The sequence below is a fragment of the Hippopotamus amphibius genome, chromosome 9 (assembly GCF_030028045.1).
Source record: "Hippopotamus amphibius kiboko isolate mHipAmp2 chromosome 9, mHipAmp2.hap2, whole genome shotgun sequence".
Lineage (NCBI taxonomy): Eukaryota > Metazoa > Chordata > Mammalia > Artiodactyla > Hippopotamidae > Hippopotamus > Hippopotamus amphibius.
In genome coordinates this window covers 18,314,122-18,333,150 of record NC_080194.1, presented here as the reverse complement: position 1 = coordinate 18,333,150, position 19,029 = coordinate 18,314,122, and the positions used below count along the sequence as shown (strand labels likewise).

The 19,029-nt window shown below is 40.8% G+C and overlaps 1 protein-coding gene across 5 annotated transcripts in view; it reads right to left on the bottom strand.

The window, feature by feature from the left end:
* The window catches only part of LGR4 (leucine rich repeat containing G protein-coupled receptor 4), a 96,908-nt gene that overhangs the window by 15,481 nt on the left and 62,398 nt on the right, over positions 1 to 19,029 (bottom strand). For 4 of the 5 annotated variants that reach the window (XM_057748821.1, XM_057748824.1, XM_057748825.1 and 1 more), the window contains 4 exons: positions 10,673 to 10,744; positions 9,324 to 9,395; positions 1,876 to 2,091; positions 949 to 1,020 (listed from right to left, as the gene is read on the bottom strand). In XM_057748821.1, coding sequence (XP_057604804.1) covers positions 949 to 1,020; positions 1,876 to 2,091; positions 9,324 to 9,395; positions 10,673 to 10,744 — 432 coding nt within the window. The remainder of the gene's footprint in view (positions 1 to 948; positions 1,021 to 1,875; positions 2,092 to 9,323; positions 9,396 to 10,672; positions 10,745 to 19,029) is intronic. The other variant, XM_057748822.1, reaches the window with a different exon arrangement.

Here is a 19,029-nt window from a genome sequence, read left to right as displayed (position 1 = left end):
ATACATGGTTTAGGATCAGAAGACCCACCCAGTCTTCTTTTCCACTGGTATTTACATACTTAGAAAAGAAGAACTAGGTTTGGCACTATCTTCGTCAAGAGCTTCAACTTTCAAATATCTACTGATGGTTAATCTCCTTCAGTGGTTTAAACAGGAAAGTGAATTAATAGAGTACTAAAAGATTTTAAGTCCTCTCATTGACTGACAATTAACCAAAAGATTCAATTAAACAAAATATTACAAACCCTAAGCATTCCAATCAGATGTTACCCATCTAACATTCTCTGAATCATTTACTACACCACAATGGCAAATATTATAAATTTCTGAATAAAGGCAACTAGTACAATCTAAAACAACAAAAATAAAGATCCTACTCTTAATTACACACAGTTGCACAATGTCTTTTGCTCATATCAATGGACAGTTTTGAAACAGACAGAATTCTCAAACACTTTAACAATAGAAACAACAGCAAAAGTATCCTAAGCAAAATGGAAACCGTCATTGCATTTATTAGCATATATAAGCAGAGATAGTATTCAAAGCCACTGTTAACAATTAGCAAGGCAACTGAGATCTTGGAGAAAACAAAGAAATGAAACAACTTTTCCAGAATTAATTTCAAAAGGTTCAAAATTCCAAAACTATCACACATTTTAATAAAACCAAAATTTTTGAAAAGGTATATAGCTTGGCAGACTGAGCTGCTTTTACCATGTTCTTTTGTAAGAAAAATTGAGTTCAATCTTGTGCACCATTTTTAACCAGAAACCTAGATTAGTTTTCATGACTGTGTTATCTGAAGGCAAGATTTAGTTATGTATTAAAGTAAATTAATAATGAGCTGAACTTAAGACCATTACTTTTTTCCTTTTTCTGAAATGAAATGCAAAACTGCACTGTCAACTCCCCAAATGTGATTATCCAAAATATGAATAAACTTACAAGGTCTCCAGGTTATCAAGTCCATCAAAACAGTGTTGACCCAGGCTTTTAATTTTATTGTTATGAAGATGCCTATGGAAAAAAGCACCAAAATGACTTTTGCCTCACCCAGTAGCAACTATTATAATATTTTAGATGTCTAAATTGGTAGAGCATAAAGGAATGGTGCAGCTAAACACTGCAACACCTGACTAATGGAAAACAAATAGCATTGAGTAGATATCTCTTGATAAACACTGTCCAGACTTGGATTCACTGAACATAGGGGGCCAGTGGAAAAGGAACATATCTCTAGTGAAAAAGGGGTACACACATGGAAGATTCTTGAGTATTTACCCATATTCAACAAAAGTTTTGATGAGCTTTTAATTATATGAAGCAAAACTTTGATGAGTTCTCCTATGGGGAGGTGGGAGAAATGTCAGCTTACATCAGTGAGAATCAGTAAGAGATTTTACAAGAAATGCCACTTTATTATGTCCAGGTCTTTGAAGATTAAGAACAACAGAGAATCACATACTCCTTGAATTGAAAAGTTGGTAAAAACATGAAATATCACTGAAACTCATTTTCTATGTGCATCTCCAAAAGGATTCCGCTTCTTTTAACACTGAATACATTGCTGGGACACAAGTAAAAGCTGTACAAGTGTTTGCTGAATGATCTGCTTTCTTCTCCTGACTACAAATGGCCACTTATTTTAGAGAGATTCAACTGTTATCATTGAACATTAATTTTTTAAAAATTATCCTGTTTTGTATTTTAAAAAGTCAGCACATGTAATTTTGTAAAAAAGGCAGCTCCCCCAAACACCAGCTCTCCAAGAACATACTCAGTGAGGCACTAACACAACAATCTGTCACAAGGACTCTGCTTCTGCCCCCAAAGTAACACAAATATATGGTATTAAAAGGGATGGATACTTACAGAACCACCAGGCTGGACAGGTTGGTAAATGCAAAATCCGGGATGCTGGAGATTTTGTTGAGAGCCAAGGTCAGTGCCTGCAGGGTTGGCAGATTGCTGAGGGGATGCACTGGCACCTCCGTCAAGCTGTTGTCATCCAGCCAGAGATGCCGTAACTGAGTGAGCCCCTCAAAACTATCCTCAGGCACTGCGGTGATATGATTGGCATCTAAACGCCTGACAGAAACAAACAACCACCTTCAATAATGGATTCTAGTGGAAAGAGTCAAGGCAAGTCACACAATTCTCAAGAGTACCAAAAAAAAAAAGGGTGCTATAAAGGGAGCTATAAAATTGACCAAAGCCACAGCATCCCTGATCTCTTTAATTTCACTAGAAGTTCTCCTAAAATCTAACACTGTTTCCAAGACCAGTGAATGGATGTAAGTTGTTTCCCTTCCTTCATAATAAAGGGATGCATGCAAATCTGAATCCTTCAAGAATCTTTGGCTAAGCACAATTGTATGGCAGAATGATATATTAAAAAAAGAAAAGAAAGAAAGAAACTCTCAAAGTTCAAGCTCAATTTGTTTACAATAAATTTCCTTCCTTCCTTCCTTCCTTCCTTTCTTCCTTTCTTTCTTGGCTATGTTGGGTCTCCGTTGCTGCACACAGGCTTTCTCTAGTTGCAGCAAGCGGGGACTACTCTTTGTTGTGGTGCTCGGGCTTCTCACTGCGGTGGCTTCTCTTGCTATGGAGCACAGGATCTAGGCGTGCAGGCTTCAGTAGTTGTGGCACGTGGGCTCAACTTTCTTCGCAAATTCCCTGTTGATATATCTTCACTATTTAAAACCATATCTCACAGGCTTGGACCTCTTGGTGAAAATTAGGGAACACTAGAAAATGAGTGCAAGGTCAAAATGGCAGCTCATTTTTAAAGAAATCAACTTTGGCAGCTTTCAAGTTCAGGAAATTCTGATGTTAAAGTGGTTTTCATGCCTCCTGTTTCCCTATGCTGCTCCAGCTTCAAATCCTACCATAAGCATCCATTTCCCTCCATGCAAGTGCTAAGCCCCTACTCCCAACTAACTGCCCCAGCCCCTAATGCAGCCTCCTTCTCAGAGGCAGACTGGCCGAGGTCAAAGACCCTTGGTCCTGGTGAGGATCTGATGGAAGCTTTCTGTTTGATAGTCAGGATAACTGGAAGAGCACTAAAAAGCAGAGAGCTTCAGAAACTGAGCAGCTGCCTTAAGAATCCACTTAGAAACAAACAGTTTTAGGTTTGTTTATTCCTTGGGCTTTCTAGAACCAACCCCTGAGGAGACACAGGCATCCTTTATATAACAGACTGGCAAAGTACTAGCTACGGAGCTGCTTAGCAGATTTGTGTTAATGAGTAGACGGCAGTGTGTTCAAACACACACACACACACACACACACACACACACACACACACACACACAAGCTTCGCAGCCTCAAGGAACTTCTACGTAGGGAGAGAGAGAGATTTTGCAGGGTCAGGGGAGCGGAGGGAGTTAAGGACATTTATTTCACATTCACACATCTGTAAGTTTTCTATAAATAATGTGGAGCTGAAATATAATCATATGATTAACCATATAATGTAACTAAATCATGCAATTATATTCTACTTGTAGCTAATTTATCTGCAATTCATTCAACACATGTAAACTGAGCATCTTGTTAAGTACAGAAAGTTAGGTACAGGCATGAGGAGACTGACATTCTAGTGAGGAGGCACCCACAATATAATCAACAAACTGAAAAACGACTGTAGAATGCTTAAAAAGTGCTATGAAGTAAATAAACAGGGTAATGAGATAAGGATTATCAGGGGCTGAGGGGGGAGGGTAGCTTCTTAAAATGTATTGGTCAGGAAAAGCATCTCTAAGAAGGTGCCATTAAACTGAGATCCAGAGCAAGTGGCAAAGGAAGCTGGGCGAGGAGTGTTCTTGGCAACAGCAACACTGAGGGCAGAGATTCAGTGGCAGAAACCAGCTGGGTGTGGTCCCAGCAACTCCCAGAAGACCTGAGTGACTAGAACACAGGAGGAAGAAAATGGAGGGTCCAGGGAGACACAGATGGGGATGCAAACGGGGGACCAGATAATGCAGACCCCCACAGGCCAGGCGAGGGGTCTGGATTGTATTTTAAGCACAAATTGAAATCCCTCCCCAGTTGCTCAGCATGACAACAGTTTACATTGCTTATGTTATAATAATGAGGATAATGTCCATTCACATTCAGGAAAATAATGAGCAGTGCTCCCCACACATACATACACACAACACCCCACTGACATTAAGTGCTCTGTGAGTGTTGCATTAAGATGTACTTTCAGTGTAAGATACATAAGTACTAGGGATCTAGCATGATAAACATAATTAACACTGTTGTATGTTATACATGAAAGTTAAGAGACTGAATCCTAAGAGTTCTCATCATGAGGAAAAAAACTTTTTTTCTATTTCTTTAGGTATCTGTATGAGATGATGGATGTTCACTAAACTTACTGTGGTAATTATTTCATAATGTAAGTCAAATCATTATGCTGTACACCTTAAACTTATACAGTGCTGTATGCCAATTATATCTCAATAAAACTGGAAGAAAAAAAGATGTGGCAAAAAACTATAATAAGAAAAGCTGTCTAGACTTTTTTAACATAAGTGCAGTGTTATATACACCACTTAGGCTCCTGCAGAATTCTGTGCCACACCCCACTAGAGAAAAGGGGTGGTCTTAACTTAGCAAGATAACCAGGTAAGTTCTGAGCTAAGATAGTAATGAAACTACCTTCTATGTAAAATAATAACAGAACAATAAATGCATAGATGCAATTTCCTCTGTTAAAAATTTCCCCAAATTGTAAAGTCAGCCATAAGTAAGACATCAAAAGGAGGAACTTTGGGAAAATGGAACCCTTAAATTAAAAATTAATGACAAAAAGGATCTGTGGTGACTCAAATGGTTAATCCTTACACCTCAATTCACACATGGGTGTTGGTGGCACACCCATAAATGTAATGAGTTAGCACTTACACTAAGATCAGTGTTTCACAGAGAAATGGTCTTAGAAAGTGTGGCTTTGTACCAATGACCTACACTATTAAAATTCATCCTAAATAATATACCAAAAAACAAATACTGTAACTGATTCTTTCAATAGTGGCAGTAAATGGCATTGGATATCTCACAAAGTGAAGAGATTATGTGGCTTAAGTTATTTTACCATTTCAACTTCATTCCGCAAAAGATATCTATTACTTTATTTAAGTGCATGTGAGTTGTTAAACAGTTAACAATGTATTAACTGAATTCCCTTACTATTTTCATCTTTAAAATGTGCTCCTTTCCCTATTCTCAAGAGCCTGTTTTATATCTTACTGAGACTCACATACTTTTTTCTCTTGCTGTAAAGGAAATGACAATAACAATTCTATATGCAGCTATTTACTGATGAATGTCTATGTTATAATAAACACAGGTATTTATGATGAATGTCTGCTATGATAAACACTTGTTCTATGTAATCAAAAGCTCTCCCTTTTTCTCGCTACTCCTCACTTACCAATAATGTAAACATTATAGTATTATATTCTGTCACCAGTGTTAAGTTTAAAATACTTAAATTCTGTTATGGTAGAAAAGCTAGGAAATTTAGCCTTTGAAATCCTTTAATAGTCAATATAAGTGTGAATGACTATAAAGAAAAAAATTCCAGGGGAGCAAAATCTGACATGTCATTTTAGTATCCTGCTCAGGCAACGCTTTAGCCATTTTCATGGCTTCGTGGAAGGCTGTTAGGTTAGCTTTTCATTAATATCTACAATTCACTTTCAGATTTTATAGCCATCATCACCCACTTGCATCAAACCACTTATGGTCCATTTCAAGCTCTAATGAACTTTGCTCCTTCTAAGCACTATTTCAAAACCACAAGGAAATCTTTCATGTAATTCAGGTCTGAAGATCAGATTTGCAAACGGACTCAAGTGCTGATAAGACTGTTTTATACCAGGACAGAATTTCAATTGTATCTAACTTGACCACTACACCCACTATGCTAACAAACCCATGAACACTTCCTTCTTAAATAAAACAGGCCTGACACATAGCTCCTTGTATTTCTGATACATATTAGAAAATCCCAATGTCTTTATTAAAAAAGTAGTTTGACTCCTCTCCTTACCCCCACCTCCCCTACCAATTTGGGAGATAACTTAAACTATGCAATGCACTCAGTGAGTGATAAGCACAGTATGCTTGTTTAAAACATTATTTTAGAGGAAAGAAACCTACAATTTCTGTGAAAATACTATTTTTTTAACTTTTTATTTTATATTGGAGTACAGTTAATTAACAATGTTGTGTTAGTTTCAAGTGCACAGCAAAGTGATTCAGTTATACACACACATGTATCTATTCTTTTTCAAATTCTTTTCCCATCTAAATTACCAAAAATATCAAGTGCACTTTAAAGTACTTATAGACCACAAATTACAAAAAATCTACTTGTATATTTTCTTGGTAATTTTCCTAATGTTCAAAGAGTTTAGCCTTCTCTTCCAACTAGACAAAATGACTGAATATTTTGATCATTAAGTCTTGGGAAATAATAATTCTGTATGATGGTTTTGAAGGAAAACGAAATCTGAAGAAGCAAAAGAAAACAAGAACTATTTAAAATGTCTAATGAATTCAGATCCAAGGGAGGTAAGATGGCTCCCTCTGTGTACATCCATCCGAAGTTAGAAACGTTGCAGAGGCAGCAAAATCACCTTTCTTTAAAGGAACTCATTCCGATCTATTCACTGAAAGAGTCTATTCGGAATCCTATTCAATTAGTTATGGCAAATAATGAATCCTTGTATTTCCCAACTTGGCATTTTGGTGAAATGAACTGCTTAACAAATATCTACCTTAAATTAAACTTATATTGAAACCAGAACTTAAATGGCCAATACCCCAGATACTCCTTTTTAATGACATTAGATATATTTTAAAGTTTAACCTTTACAGCATATGCTATGCTTTATTAGTACATATTTTCATTTTCACATTCACTGTCCATTAACTACCAGAATATCTAATCTAAAATCAAAGGTAATCTATAATTTACAATGTCCAGTGATGTGCTTTTGGTACAATTAAAAATTATTTTATATTAGCAAGTGGAGGGGACAAGCCAGTCAATCACTTTCACCTACATCTTCTCTAGCTCACACGCATCTCTACAAATGCTTACATTTATAGTTACTTCAAAGGGCAATTAAAAAAACCTATGGGCTAGATTAGTACACAAATACATGATGTGCTTATAACCTAATTTTATAACCCAGGACACTTAAGCATGATAACTATTACAGTTTTTCATTCAGTGGTCCTCAAACTTCCATATACATGAGGATGATCTGGGGAAAACTTTTAAAACACAGCTTCTTGGACCTACCTTTGAAGAGACAACATCATGACTCCAAGGATATAGCCTGAGAATCTGCATTCTACCAATATCTCCCTAGTGATTTTGTTGCGGGTGGTCCAAGTGCTACACTTTGAGAAACTAGGCCCTAGTCCCACTGTATTTAGTATTAGGACATGAACTGAAGCAAGGCAAATTTGTGTTCATTACTGTAGTAGAATAACAAACTAACGAAATTGCTTGTTTTAAAGAATACTCTTTCATTCCTTTCAGACTATTCCTTCACCTAGGTAGGGAAATTGGGTAATATAGTAATCAAAAGAAAGGACAGGTAAAATAGTCATCATTATTAATAGAGTCTACAAATGTTTACTGAGCACTTACTACATGTCAGATACCATTAAAAGTGCTTTTCACGCATTAAAGTACGCAGTAGGTAATAAGCAAACTACTGCACAGGGAATTTTAAATAATGTGCCAAAAATCACAGAGCTAACAAGTGGCAGGGTCGAGATTCAAAACCAGACAGGGCTGTTTCAGAATTCTAATTAATCTGGGGCTTCCCTCGTGGCACAGTGGTTAAGAATCCGCCTGCCAATGCAGGGGACATGGGTTCGAGCCCTGGTCCGGGAAGATCCCACATGCCATGGAGCAACTAAGCCCGCAAGCCACAACTACTGAGCCCATACGCCGCAACTACTGAAGCCTGCGTGCCTAGAGCCCGTGCTCCGCAACGAAAGAAGCCACCACAATACGAAGGCTGAGCACTGAAATGAAGAGTAGCCACCGCTCTCTGCAACTACAGAAAGCCCGCGCCTAGCAATGAAGACCCAACACAGTCAATAAATAAAAACAAAGAAATAAATTTTTTTAAAAAAAGAATAGCATTAAAAAAAAAGAATTCTAATTAATCTGAATTTATCTCAATTTCTTTTGAGAGCAATGCAAACATTCTGACAGATAAATATGCAAAAGGCGTCTCTGAATCTCGGCCAAAGATTTCAATAACTACATACTTCAGTTCAGTGCTTCTCAACCTCTTCTAAAATCGAGCCCCTGAAGACAGAGAAACTGGATCTTCTAACCCAGGGCTGGGGAGACCTAACAACACTAGTCTACAGCATGAAGTCTAGTCATGAACAAATATCTGTTTACTTAACGTAAAAATGGCTGTTTCTTTAGAATCTTCTGTGGGTTTGCATGGTTCCTGAGACACTACTGCTGCTTACTCGATCCCACCACTGTGGGGGCAAGTGGGGTGTGCATACCCGAACCCTGGAAGCAATGATCCCCGTTCTCCAGGTTCACACACATACACACGTACACTTATATGGGAAAGAACGCAAACAAGAATAATGTGCCGTGTGAAAAAGCTTTTGAAAATAGTGGCTAAACATGGTAAAAACCAAGAGCTGAAATCTTCTTTTTAATTGAAGTATAGCTGATTTATAAGGCTGTGTTAGTTTCTGGTGTACAACAAAGTGATTCAGTTTTATTTATATACATACATATATATATTTCATATTCTTTTTCATTATGGTTTACTACAGGATACTGAATATAGTTCCCTGTGCTATACAGTAGGACCTTGTTGCTTAAGAGCAGAAATCTTGAACATTCCGCATCAAACCAACCTTTCCTGGGAAATAAACCTGAGAAGAAGACAGCACAGGCGATTATGTTACCACCCCTGATGCGTGTTCAGTATCCACAGACGAGGATCTATAATCAGTTTGCTCTGATGATCATTACCACCTGAAACAGAAACCTCTCTGTGGCTCTTTCTTGTTTGTCATGGCGCAAAACTCTAAAACTTCTGTACACACATTAACACTGATTTCAAAGAGGGGGTGATCACCTGCCACATACAAGTTTGTAGCTTTCTCCCAGCCTTGGAGATAGGATATTTCAAAGGACGTTTCAGTAATAGCAACAAGCCATCCCCATTTTTATCTAAGATGAGAGGTTACAGCTCTTCTCGCCCTGGGATTCCAGTTCTTTTACAGAAAACCAAAAAGTTACTTACAAAGACTGCAAAGCACTTAGTCCTCGAATGGCTTCACTGGGTACTGTTTTCAGCTGGTTGTTCTGGAGAGTTCTGGAAGGAAATTTTTGGTTAGTGAATATGAAGCAATTGTGACCATTTTTTCTTAGAAGAATTTAGAACCATTTCTTTCTAAAAAAATCTTTCCAATAGCAAAAAGCGGGGGAAGGGTCAAAGTGGCAAGCACCTAAGATAAGAGAATTGCCAAAGAGCAAGAGGCGTTTGTCATAAAGCCAGAAATGAAATCTAGGCCACTGTCCTTAGGTTTCACACAGACCTGCTGGATCATCTGGGATTATTTCATTCCTAGGAATTAAGGCACCCTAATTAATATTCATCACCTGAGGTACCATTAGCATTACCTGGGAGGTATAAGAAGTTAACTGGGAGGTATAGCAGGCAAACCCCCTAGAATCCTTAATGCCTTTTCAAATTGGAATAAAGCAGAACCCAGAAACATGGACATTAGAGAAAGACAATTTTGCCAAGAAGAGAGCAGACCCTGAGCTCTTAGGGGGCAGTGGCCACGTCCTCAGTGAATACAGGACCAGGGCAGAAATAAAGCTTTAATTATCTAATCGTCTCCGACCTGGAGAATGGAGGTACAGACCAGTAATGAAAATGAAGTCTTTACTATTTTTGTCTAATGCCCTTCCTGGTCACATTAACAAAATGACTGCCTGACAAGAATCATCACCACAGACTGGAATGGAAAAGGGCCCATCTAGCTCACTGAACCAGAGAGGTCTGGTGACTTACAGATGGTCACCCAGCAAGGTAGTGGCAAAGTGGGGCCCCAGCAGTCAGTTCACCTGCTCCCCAATCTGCCAATTCCTGACCGCTGCCAGGAATTTATTTCCTGATCGCTGCCAGGAATTTATTTCCTGATCTCTCACAGGCAATATAAGTCATCAGCATCTCAATTCCCTTTAGCTCTAAAATGATTTTACCATTTGGAGCTCTTGAAAGCCTTTTTCCCTTTAGGGTCAGCTAATTCAAAGTTCTTCTAGCTATAAAAGAAGTAGAAACAAAACCATAGCAGTAAAGTTTAAATATGATTTTGATTCAGTGCATTAGCCACGCAAAAAGCCTAACATTCAACTGTTAATGCACTGGAGGTCAGAACACCTATTATTTAGACGTTAACTTTTGTTATCTAGACTCAGGGTTGCCTAAATCAACCTCTAGCCTCCCACACTACCCATTGGCCACTCCTTAAATCTTTTAATCCTGAACTAAAAGAAACTGTGCTTAACCTAGCTCCGAGCATGTTGACTGCGCAGAAAGAAAATACCCAGCCAGCTGTGAAACTCTAAAATTGCATTACTTACAGAACTTTGAGTTCTTTCAACCCCGACAAGGCCTTTGGGTGGATAAAAGAAAGGTCGTTGCCAGCCAATCGTCTAGGGGGAAAAAAAAAGTAGCAAGAGAAAAATAGTAATTCAGATTCTTAAAATTCAGAACTCACAATAACCCAATCTGCTATTGAAGCTCTACATTAAAACATCTTTCAAGTCTATCCGACATTAAACATAGACTTAAACCTTTGCTAAAGCGATCCCAAGGTTCTTCCAATGAGATAAATGCCTCTAGAATTTTTTTAACTCCAATACAATAATTTAAACAGGCACATTTTTATTCCGGTGAGGTCAAGCAAGCCAAAATACATTAGACCAAATTAAGTTTGCTATTCACGGTCACTCTGCAGCTTGCGGTGTTTTCCAATTGCCTCATAAATACAGAGCACTGGTCAGCAGGCAGGAGTTTTATACAGATCAGAGCAAACCAGTCTGTTAAGGAGGAATGAATGCCTTCGGGAGGCAAGGCAAACCTGTTATCTCTCCATATCCAAGGGCAGCATATTCCGTGCAAAAGAGAGGCAAAAAGTGAAGCCACTGAAAGCATAACTTTCCAAACAAAGGCATATTTTTTTAAAAAAATAAGTTTTCTCCTAAAGATATTTCGAAGTGACAAATTTAAGTAGGAGTAAGAGTGGAGTAAGAAAAGGATAAGAATTCCTTATGTCCTTTTGTAGGAAAGGAGCACATAATTCATACTGAGCCCCACTTTCTCTCCCATCTTCCCAGACACTCAGACATGGGAGGAAAAGTTGGACAGAGAACTTTAGCAGAAGAAGCTGGAGGCAGGACGGCAACTCATATGAATAAATGAAAAACTGGTAAACTGGAGGCAAGTTTTCAAGTACAGTTGACCCCTGAATAACAGCGGGTTTGAACTGCATGAGTCCATCCATGCAGGTATTTTCCAAAAGTAAATACTACTGTACCACACAGTTCAAGGTTGGTGGAATCCGTGGATGTGGAGAAACCTTGGATAAGGGGTGGGGGTGACAAATTATCACTGGATTAACCCCTGCGCTGTTCAAGGGTCGATCGTATTGACTTAAAGATGATAGTTGTGTGCCCAGATGATTAAACACAAGACTGTTCCAGCTTCCCGGTTCTGTCAGGGATACTTCTCCCAAGCAATGAGATTTTGTTTGTAGGATTTTTTTTTTTTTTTATTAAACGCTCTCTCCCCCTCACGTCTTGGGATCACAGTCATCGTCATATTAATTCTTCTTTGAAGGGGTTTATTTTCACTGTGTTTTCTCTTCTTTCTGTAAGCATCCTGCCCCTCTGAGCCTTATCCAGCAATTCATTCATTCAATAAAAAGTTTCGTTCACCAGTTAACAAATATGAGTGCCTATTCAGTTCCAGGCAGACAACAACCTCTTCTTAGACTTCAAGTCCCCCCACTGCAATCTGCTCTTCTTAGGCACCCTGATTTTAGGGACATAAGGAAAACTCCTTTACGTTTCCTAAAACTTGGAAGTCACAGAGATGTGAAACTCTATTTTTTAGATGCATTATTTTCTCTTGAAGTTTTCGTCCCAGTTATAATGCAAATAGCCCTGGAAAGCATAATACTTGATACTTAGCATTAACACAGAAGTGTGTACTGAAGATGTGTGTGTGCTGCGGGGAGTGGGAAAGTGGAAGAGGACTCAGAAACCCAAACAGTGAGCGTATAGACTTATTTCTTCAATTTCAAGGACAACCATGCTGGATTCTCAGACAACACCACAGGTTTAGCACAGGGTCCATACCCCTCAACTAAATCCTCCCTAGAAAGCCCTCTCACTGTGAACGACTTTGTTTCTCACAAGGCACCCTAGCACCTAAACTCTAAACTGCATGCCCTTCAAGAGCATCCCTCCATCCAGGCTCACAATAGCTTACTCTATACCATCACCCTCATGGCCTTTCACCTCATGGGGTTCACCATATGTAAAATGAGGGGTTGGAGCAAATGGTGCTAAGACTCTTCAACACTTCTACTTAAATCTACTCCTCCTCAGCAAATCCTCTGGGCTCTAGACTAGTCAGCTTCACCATTATGCCTTTAAATGCTTCACCTCACAACCTCACCTTCACCTCTTAAATCCCCGCCTCCAGTGTGACTTCCCTCAAAAACTTCAGTCCTTACCAACATGCCTTATGTGCGAATTCTTGCAAGGCATAATTAAACAGGCTACCTTCTACTGGTTGTTTCTAGGCCAAGTACAAAAGCTTCCAAGAACAGGGCATGCATCTCACAATTCTGTCACCACCCACCAGTGTGCCAACCCATTAGTCAGAATACTGCATTCTCAGTATTTCCACTAAGGTAGCATCCCAGAGTACAGGCTGGATACAAGTCCTCTTGAGGGGCTTTCTACACCGCAGACTCACTAATTACGTTCAGCTGATAATGCTCACAGCTGTAATGCAATGTTTAAAAGGTCACATTTTAGAAGATCAAATTGGACCATAAAGACCAGAAAGGACAATAGCCTCTGTCCCCCCAGGGCAGCAAGCTGTCACGTGATTATGTTATCTGAAAGACCAGCCTTTAAAAACTCAAGTCCACCAAAAAATGAACACTGTAAACAGACCTGTCACAGGATCCTTATGCTTTTTGTCTCTTCTGTTAGTTTGAATGTCCCCCTATCTATGGGCCTTCCTTGAGGAGTTCAGTCTATTGTACTAGGGCTCATAAAAAGAGGATTTTACAGAGTGACAAAGGAAGTGGAAAACACAGAGCACCTGATTACCTTTACTTGTCAACAGAAAACAGTGTTGAACCACATTAGCCAAAATATTTGCCTTTCCCCAAGATCTGCCTCCTTATAAGCCCTGGGTAAACTAAAGAAGCCTAACTTCCAAAAGCATATTTTCTTTCTACACTACTTACTGTTCAGAGAAATGACCAAATGAGCTGTGCACATGGTGTGTTCTGAAATCCAAGCCTGCTATCTGGAGAAGCCAACATACTAGGATGTGGGCCGGGGCCAGGGGCGGTGGCGGGGGTGGGGGGGGGGGGAGGGGGGGAGGGGGGGGGTGGGCGGCAGATAATGCTGAGCGAGGGGGCAGGCTACTCACACCACTCTGATTACTTCATTCCTTACGAGAGTAAACAGATCAGGTGGAGCCTTTGGGAATGTATCGACCCACGTTTACCAAGCTCCTGGGTTAATGAATAATAAACACAGCAGCTTGGCCTGCACCCTCCCAAACCTCTTCACATTTTGCTGATTTTATGAGCCAGTACTTCTTACAGTAGGCCCTGGGGATGCTTCGCGTCCAAAAACTCAGATCCAGGAGAAACCGAAGTGAATAAAGAACAGGATTAGGGACAAAGTCCCAAAATCTCTGGAAGGAAAAACTGACTCTGTCATGTGCCCACAGTAGCTGCAAGCACTGAGTTAGGTGGTTTACATTCTTGCCTTTCAATCATCTCCTGACAGTGGCCTCACTTTTGAGTCCCCGAGAGGTTAGGTGACTTGGTAGAAGTCACACAGCGGATACGTGGAGGAGCCAGCATTCCAGCCAGCTCCAGTGCTTATCCGCGTCCTTCAGCAACTCGATGCCTCTGATGTGTCACCAAGAGGTTGGAAAATAATTCCCAGAAGGTGAAACAAAGTGGACCTGAGCAAGTTAACAGCCTGTTTGAGGAGCAACAGCTCTCACCCAGCAGACCAGAGCTCACAGCAAGGACTATGGCATTAGCAGCTCAGAACTGCGATCATGGAGGAATTTCCCACAGATCAACGGTATCACCCTCCCCACAGCCAAAGATGACCAGCAGGAAAGGGGGCAAGATGGGATCCCTGGGTGGCTAAGGGTGGCAGGCGGCATGCCCTAAACTCACTCTGGCTCTATTTAGGATACAGAGCCTTCTCTGCTGTGCTGTTTTAGCGACTCCCAAGGAAAAAGAAGTGGCTGATCCCAAGGAAGAATTTGTCACCCATGGTCCTCTACTAGCAAAGGGCAGCTCCTTGCCCTTCTAGGCTTGTATTCATCTGTGCTACACCCAACAGTTTTCTCAACGTCTCACTTCATGAGGCCCTGTTGGCTGGCTCCAGAAACCTCTTCTAGGTGGTAATGATATTTATATCTTATACTATTCTTCCATTGACTGTGAAGCCCTAAAGAAAAAACTCATTAGGGTGAGAAGAGAAGCGTGAAAAGAGGTACCATTTTCTACCTGCTGGGGTGGGCAGTCCTGGCATCACTGCCCCCCCACACCGCACCCCATAGCTCGTCCGTCTCCAAAGCCCATAGAGAGCCTCATGTAAGGTCTCCATCCATCCACTCTTTTACTCTTCCTCCTGCCACCTGAGTCTAGACCCCCGTTTTCTTCCTCCTGGATTATTGCCATGAATGTCCAAACACTCCTGCCTCAAAGCACTTCATTATAATACTGGGAGCTTTAAACCTTAAAAAGCACAGCTCTGAACATTTTCCCAAAGACTTTTTCCCCCACTGAATTAGCTAGACCTTTCTTTCTCACCTAATTTCTGAACGTTCCTTGTGTCCTACATCTTAACACACCCTGCTTTCCCACCTCAGACTCTTTGTTCATGGCACTGCCTTTGTCTGAAATACCTCCACTCCGGTCCCTACCAGCTGAAACCTTAGTCATCATCACTGCAAGCTAGATGCTACCACCAATGTGGAACTATTACGATATCCCCTTCCTTGGATTCCACAGGTTATCTGAGGCACAGCTCTCGTGTTGGGTGCATCTTATTTTGCCTCTGGTGACTACGAACTTGTTGCATCTCCAACTATATTATAGGTGCCTTATGAGCAGGGACTAGGTCATATTCATTGTGGATCCTCTTGCATGGGACCTTAGATGAAAACAGACACGGTATTTGCTGTGATGCCTTAACTAAACCCCAGTATAAGACTCTGGGTTCAAAAAAGGTAACCCTGCTACTTAAGGTGTGGGGAAAGCTGACTCATTATCTTTGCTTTTCTGCATGTTTTCTCCTCTTGTTTCACTGCCACCTCCCCACTCCCCTCCACTCTCCTAACAGGACAGAGCTACTTGGCTTGATTGAAAGTGCTACAGCAACAATTTTCTTTCTTAACATGTTCTGGTAGTATGTTTTCTTAAGGAAGTGGGGCGGACCTTAAACATGAGAACACCAGTCCCCTGGTCAACAGTGTTATCTCAACACACGCTAGGTCGTGCACACGATCACGCAGAATGAAAACAAGTCTAGCAGGACTTCAAATGGGGACACGGTTTTACCTCAAGGCAACTCCTATTTATTCTGCTTGTTACAACAGTCCCAGAAGCAGAGACGGAGAGGGGAGAGACAGATACAGGGTGGAGGAGAGGGAAACAGTGATCCATTAGCCTTCCGTGCTCCCATTGGATTTGGAACTGTTCCAGGAAACAGGAGACGTACAAGTGGCTCAGTGTATAATGTCTTTCTGAGTCTGTTTTGCGTGCATTTATTATTCATAAGGACCATGGATTCACATTAGGGGCTCCTTCTAGGGGAACCTAGAGCTTTCAATTAGATCCTCGATTCTTAATGCACACGCTATCTGACATTTTCTAGCTGCCATCCCTCCCAGAAGGAAAGCAAGAGCAGCGCTGGTTAAATGGATACTGGTCCACGGTCATCTGTGCCAGAGGGTTCATACCTTCGTGAGATGTGCTGAATTAGACTAGGATTTTTTCACTTGGGAAGCAATTGAAAGAAACAAGAGAGGCAAGTGTGAAATAGAGAGTATGCCAATTGGTGTTATGTCTCTGAGAAGTGCCTGGATTTAGGTTTCTTCTGGTGTATGACAGAAATGTCATTGTAGCCATTTGGCTGGAATTCCAGCCAAGAATCAGTGGGGTAAGGACTACACTATCCCCACGGACTAGACACATGGGCTGAGCTGGGGGGAGGGCGGAGGGGGGGTCAGGAGCTTCCAGCAGCTGTTGTCAGGAGCCACTGGGAGGAGCGAGCAGAGGGAGGCAAAGCAACTGCAGCAGGAAGGCCCAGGCAGGAGCTCTGCATGCAGACAATAGAGGGCTTTGCTCCCGGCAATTTCTCTGTCACCTGGTGGAGCGGTCCCCACCCGTAGGTGACAGAGCCACAGCCTCCCAGCCTTTCACGTGCCCAACGCCCCTTTGCAGAGCTGGTTACCAGATGGCCTGGCCTTGTGGCAAGTCCTGCCAGAAAACAGCTGTGAGCACCACCCTTCCCTTCTGGGCCCTGTGTATCGACCCCTCAGCCACGGCTTCTCACCTCCCTCACCATTCCTTTCCACACCTATGTGTCCCCACCTGACAGATCTTCACTGGAAGCCGCACATACACAGCGCATACCCATGTCCGGGCTGCCCCTCCTGTGAGGCCGTTAAATTCTCTCAAGTGGGTGGATCAGCACGGCGTCCTGCTCCGTGCCAAGTGCAACAGACGCAAGCACCAGCCTGTGACTCTGCCTTCAGAGATGGCGTTTCCAGTTCAAAACTGAACCAGGCAAGGAAGGCCACGGGAAAGCGTCCAACAGGAGGCGAGCGACATTCTCCTGTTAAATACAGTTTGATATCGGCAGGACCCAAAATGTTTGCAACAGTTTTAAAAGTAAAAACCAAAACAACAACAACAAAAACCTTACAATGCATACCTCTATTAAGTCCCTAATCATCTATTTATTTATGTATATCTTAAGGCCCTACTATGGGCTCAGAACTCTGCTGGCTCCTGTGAAAAATTAAGAACACAAGAAGTGTACTGTTCCCAGTTAGGGATAGTTGGTATCAGCACATTTAACAAAAACTAACATTTGTGTAATAGTTTTCATCGTCATTCCCCTACTATGTTGGGTGGGCCTGCTCCTGTTGCTGTTTCTTTTCTAAACAGAGGAGGAAAGTGAGCCTCGGCTTCCTCTGTGCCTTGTCTGAGACCCTCCAGCACAGCTAAAGAATGTAAATCTTAGAAATAAAATAAGGTAATCAAAACGAAATAATGGAAACTCTAGAAATAGAACCATGTTGTTTTGTGTGCTTTTCTATGGAGAATATTTTCAAAGAACCAAAGGATGTGGCTATTTTCTTAGTGAATACACAGGGCCAACAACTGACTAGCATTCTTGACAGGTCTCCTTGGACATTCTTCCCACCAAGGTTAAAAAAACTTCATCTGTTACAGTAGAGCATAGAGTCCTGAATCGACTGCCAATGCTTTACCCTATTTCTTCACATACCAGGGAAGAGTTTTATACCTTTGTATAATTTTCATGGAAGTATATGTAAAAATTAAATGTTTCATGAACATGCATGTACTAAAAACCCTTATTATAGAACTTTCCAAGGTTTTTAATGTAGTAGTCTTCCTTCACAGAGAAGGGGAAAACTATTTCATATATATATATGTATCATATTACACATTTCTGTTTAAATGCACAAAAACGAAAGCAGCAATGCTTAACAAAAAATAAGCTTGTCCTTGCTAAAACTCAATCTACAGGCCATTTAGAACTCTTCTCTATACTAAAAGAGTTTTATTCAATTCAAAGAAACTTAAATTCCACCAGCACCCCTGCCCTTTTGTGTCTCGCACTTCCTCTTGTAGTAAGTAACCCATAGAAGATTTTATTTTGCATGTAAATCAATAAAAACCCTGGCAATGGTTACATTTCCTGAGCAAAGTTTATCCTGACAACCTAGTCATTTATCTTCTGGCACTAAACACACGTAATATCCACCCATATGAGGAAATATGTTACAGCTTTAAAAAAAATTTATAGTTAACATCAACCAACAAATATTGACCTTCTACAACAAGCCAAGCACCATACGTATGGCAAAGTAAGTAGTGAGTTTTCCCAAGACATTTCTCATTGCTTTTCTTTTAAATAAGGATAATTCATTAAACATAAAGCTTCAATGGAATTTCATTTTTATATAGACTGATAAGGTTTATTACATCAATAAACTCAAAATAAGAAGAGATCCTTTGTCTTAACCCCTCCCTCAATTTCAAATTCAAAAATGTGGTCACTGTCACCAAAGGTTATGCAGAAGTGTGACAATAGGTGCTACCCTTAGAGGAAAGTCTGTGGAGTTGAATAGACAGGTGTGTAATGACACACCTAGAGCACAAAATAACAAGGCACTCATCCAGCACTAAGTGGTGAGGAAGAGAGAAAGTGCAAGATCAATTTAGATAAGGAAGACCAGGGAAGGCTTCTTATGGCAGACTGGATGAAATGGGTAAGATGTGAACAGGACAGAGAGGAATCATGGCATATACTGTCGGTTGCCTACCAAATACCCACTTGCACCTTCCTGGCAGAGCCTGGGTTTGTTCAAACATGATTAAGCTCCATGAGTAAATTCTGATTGGTCT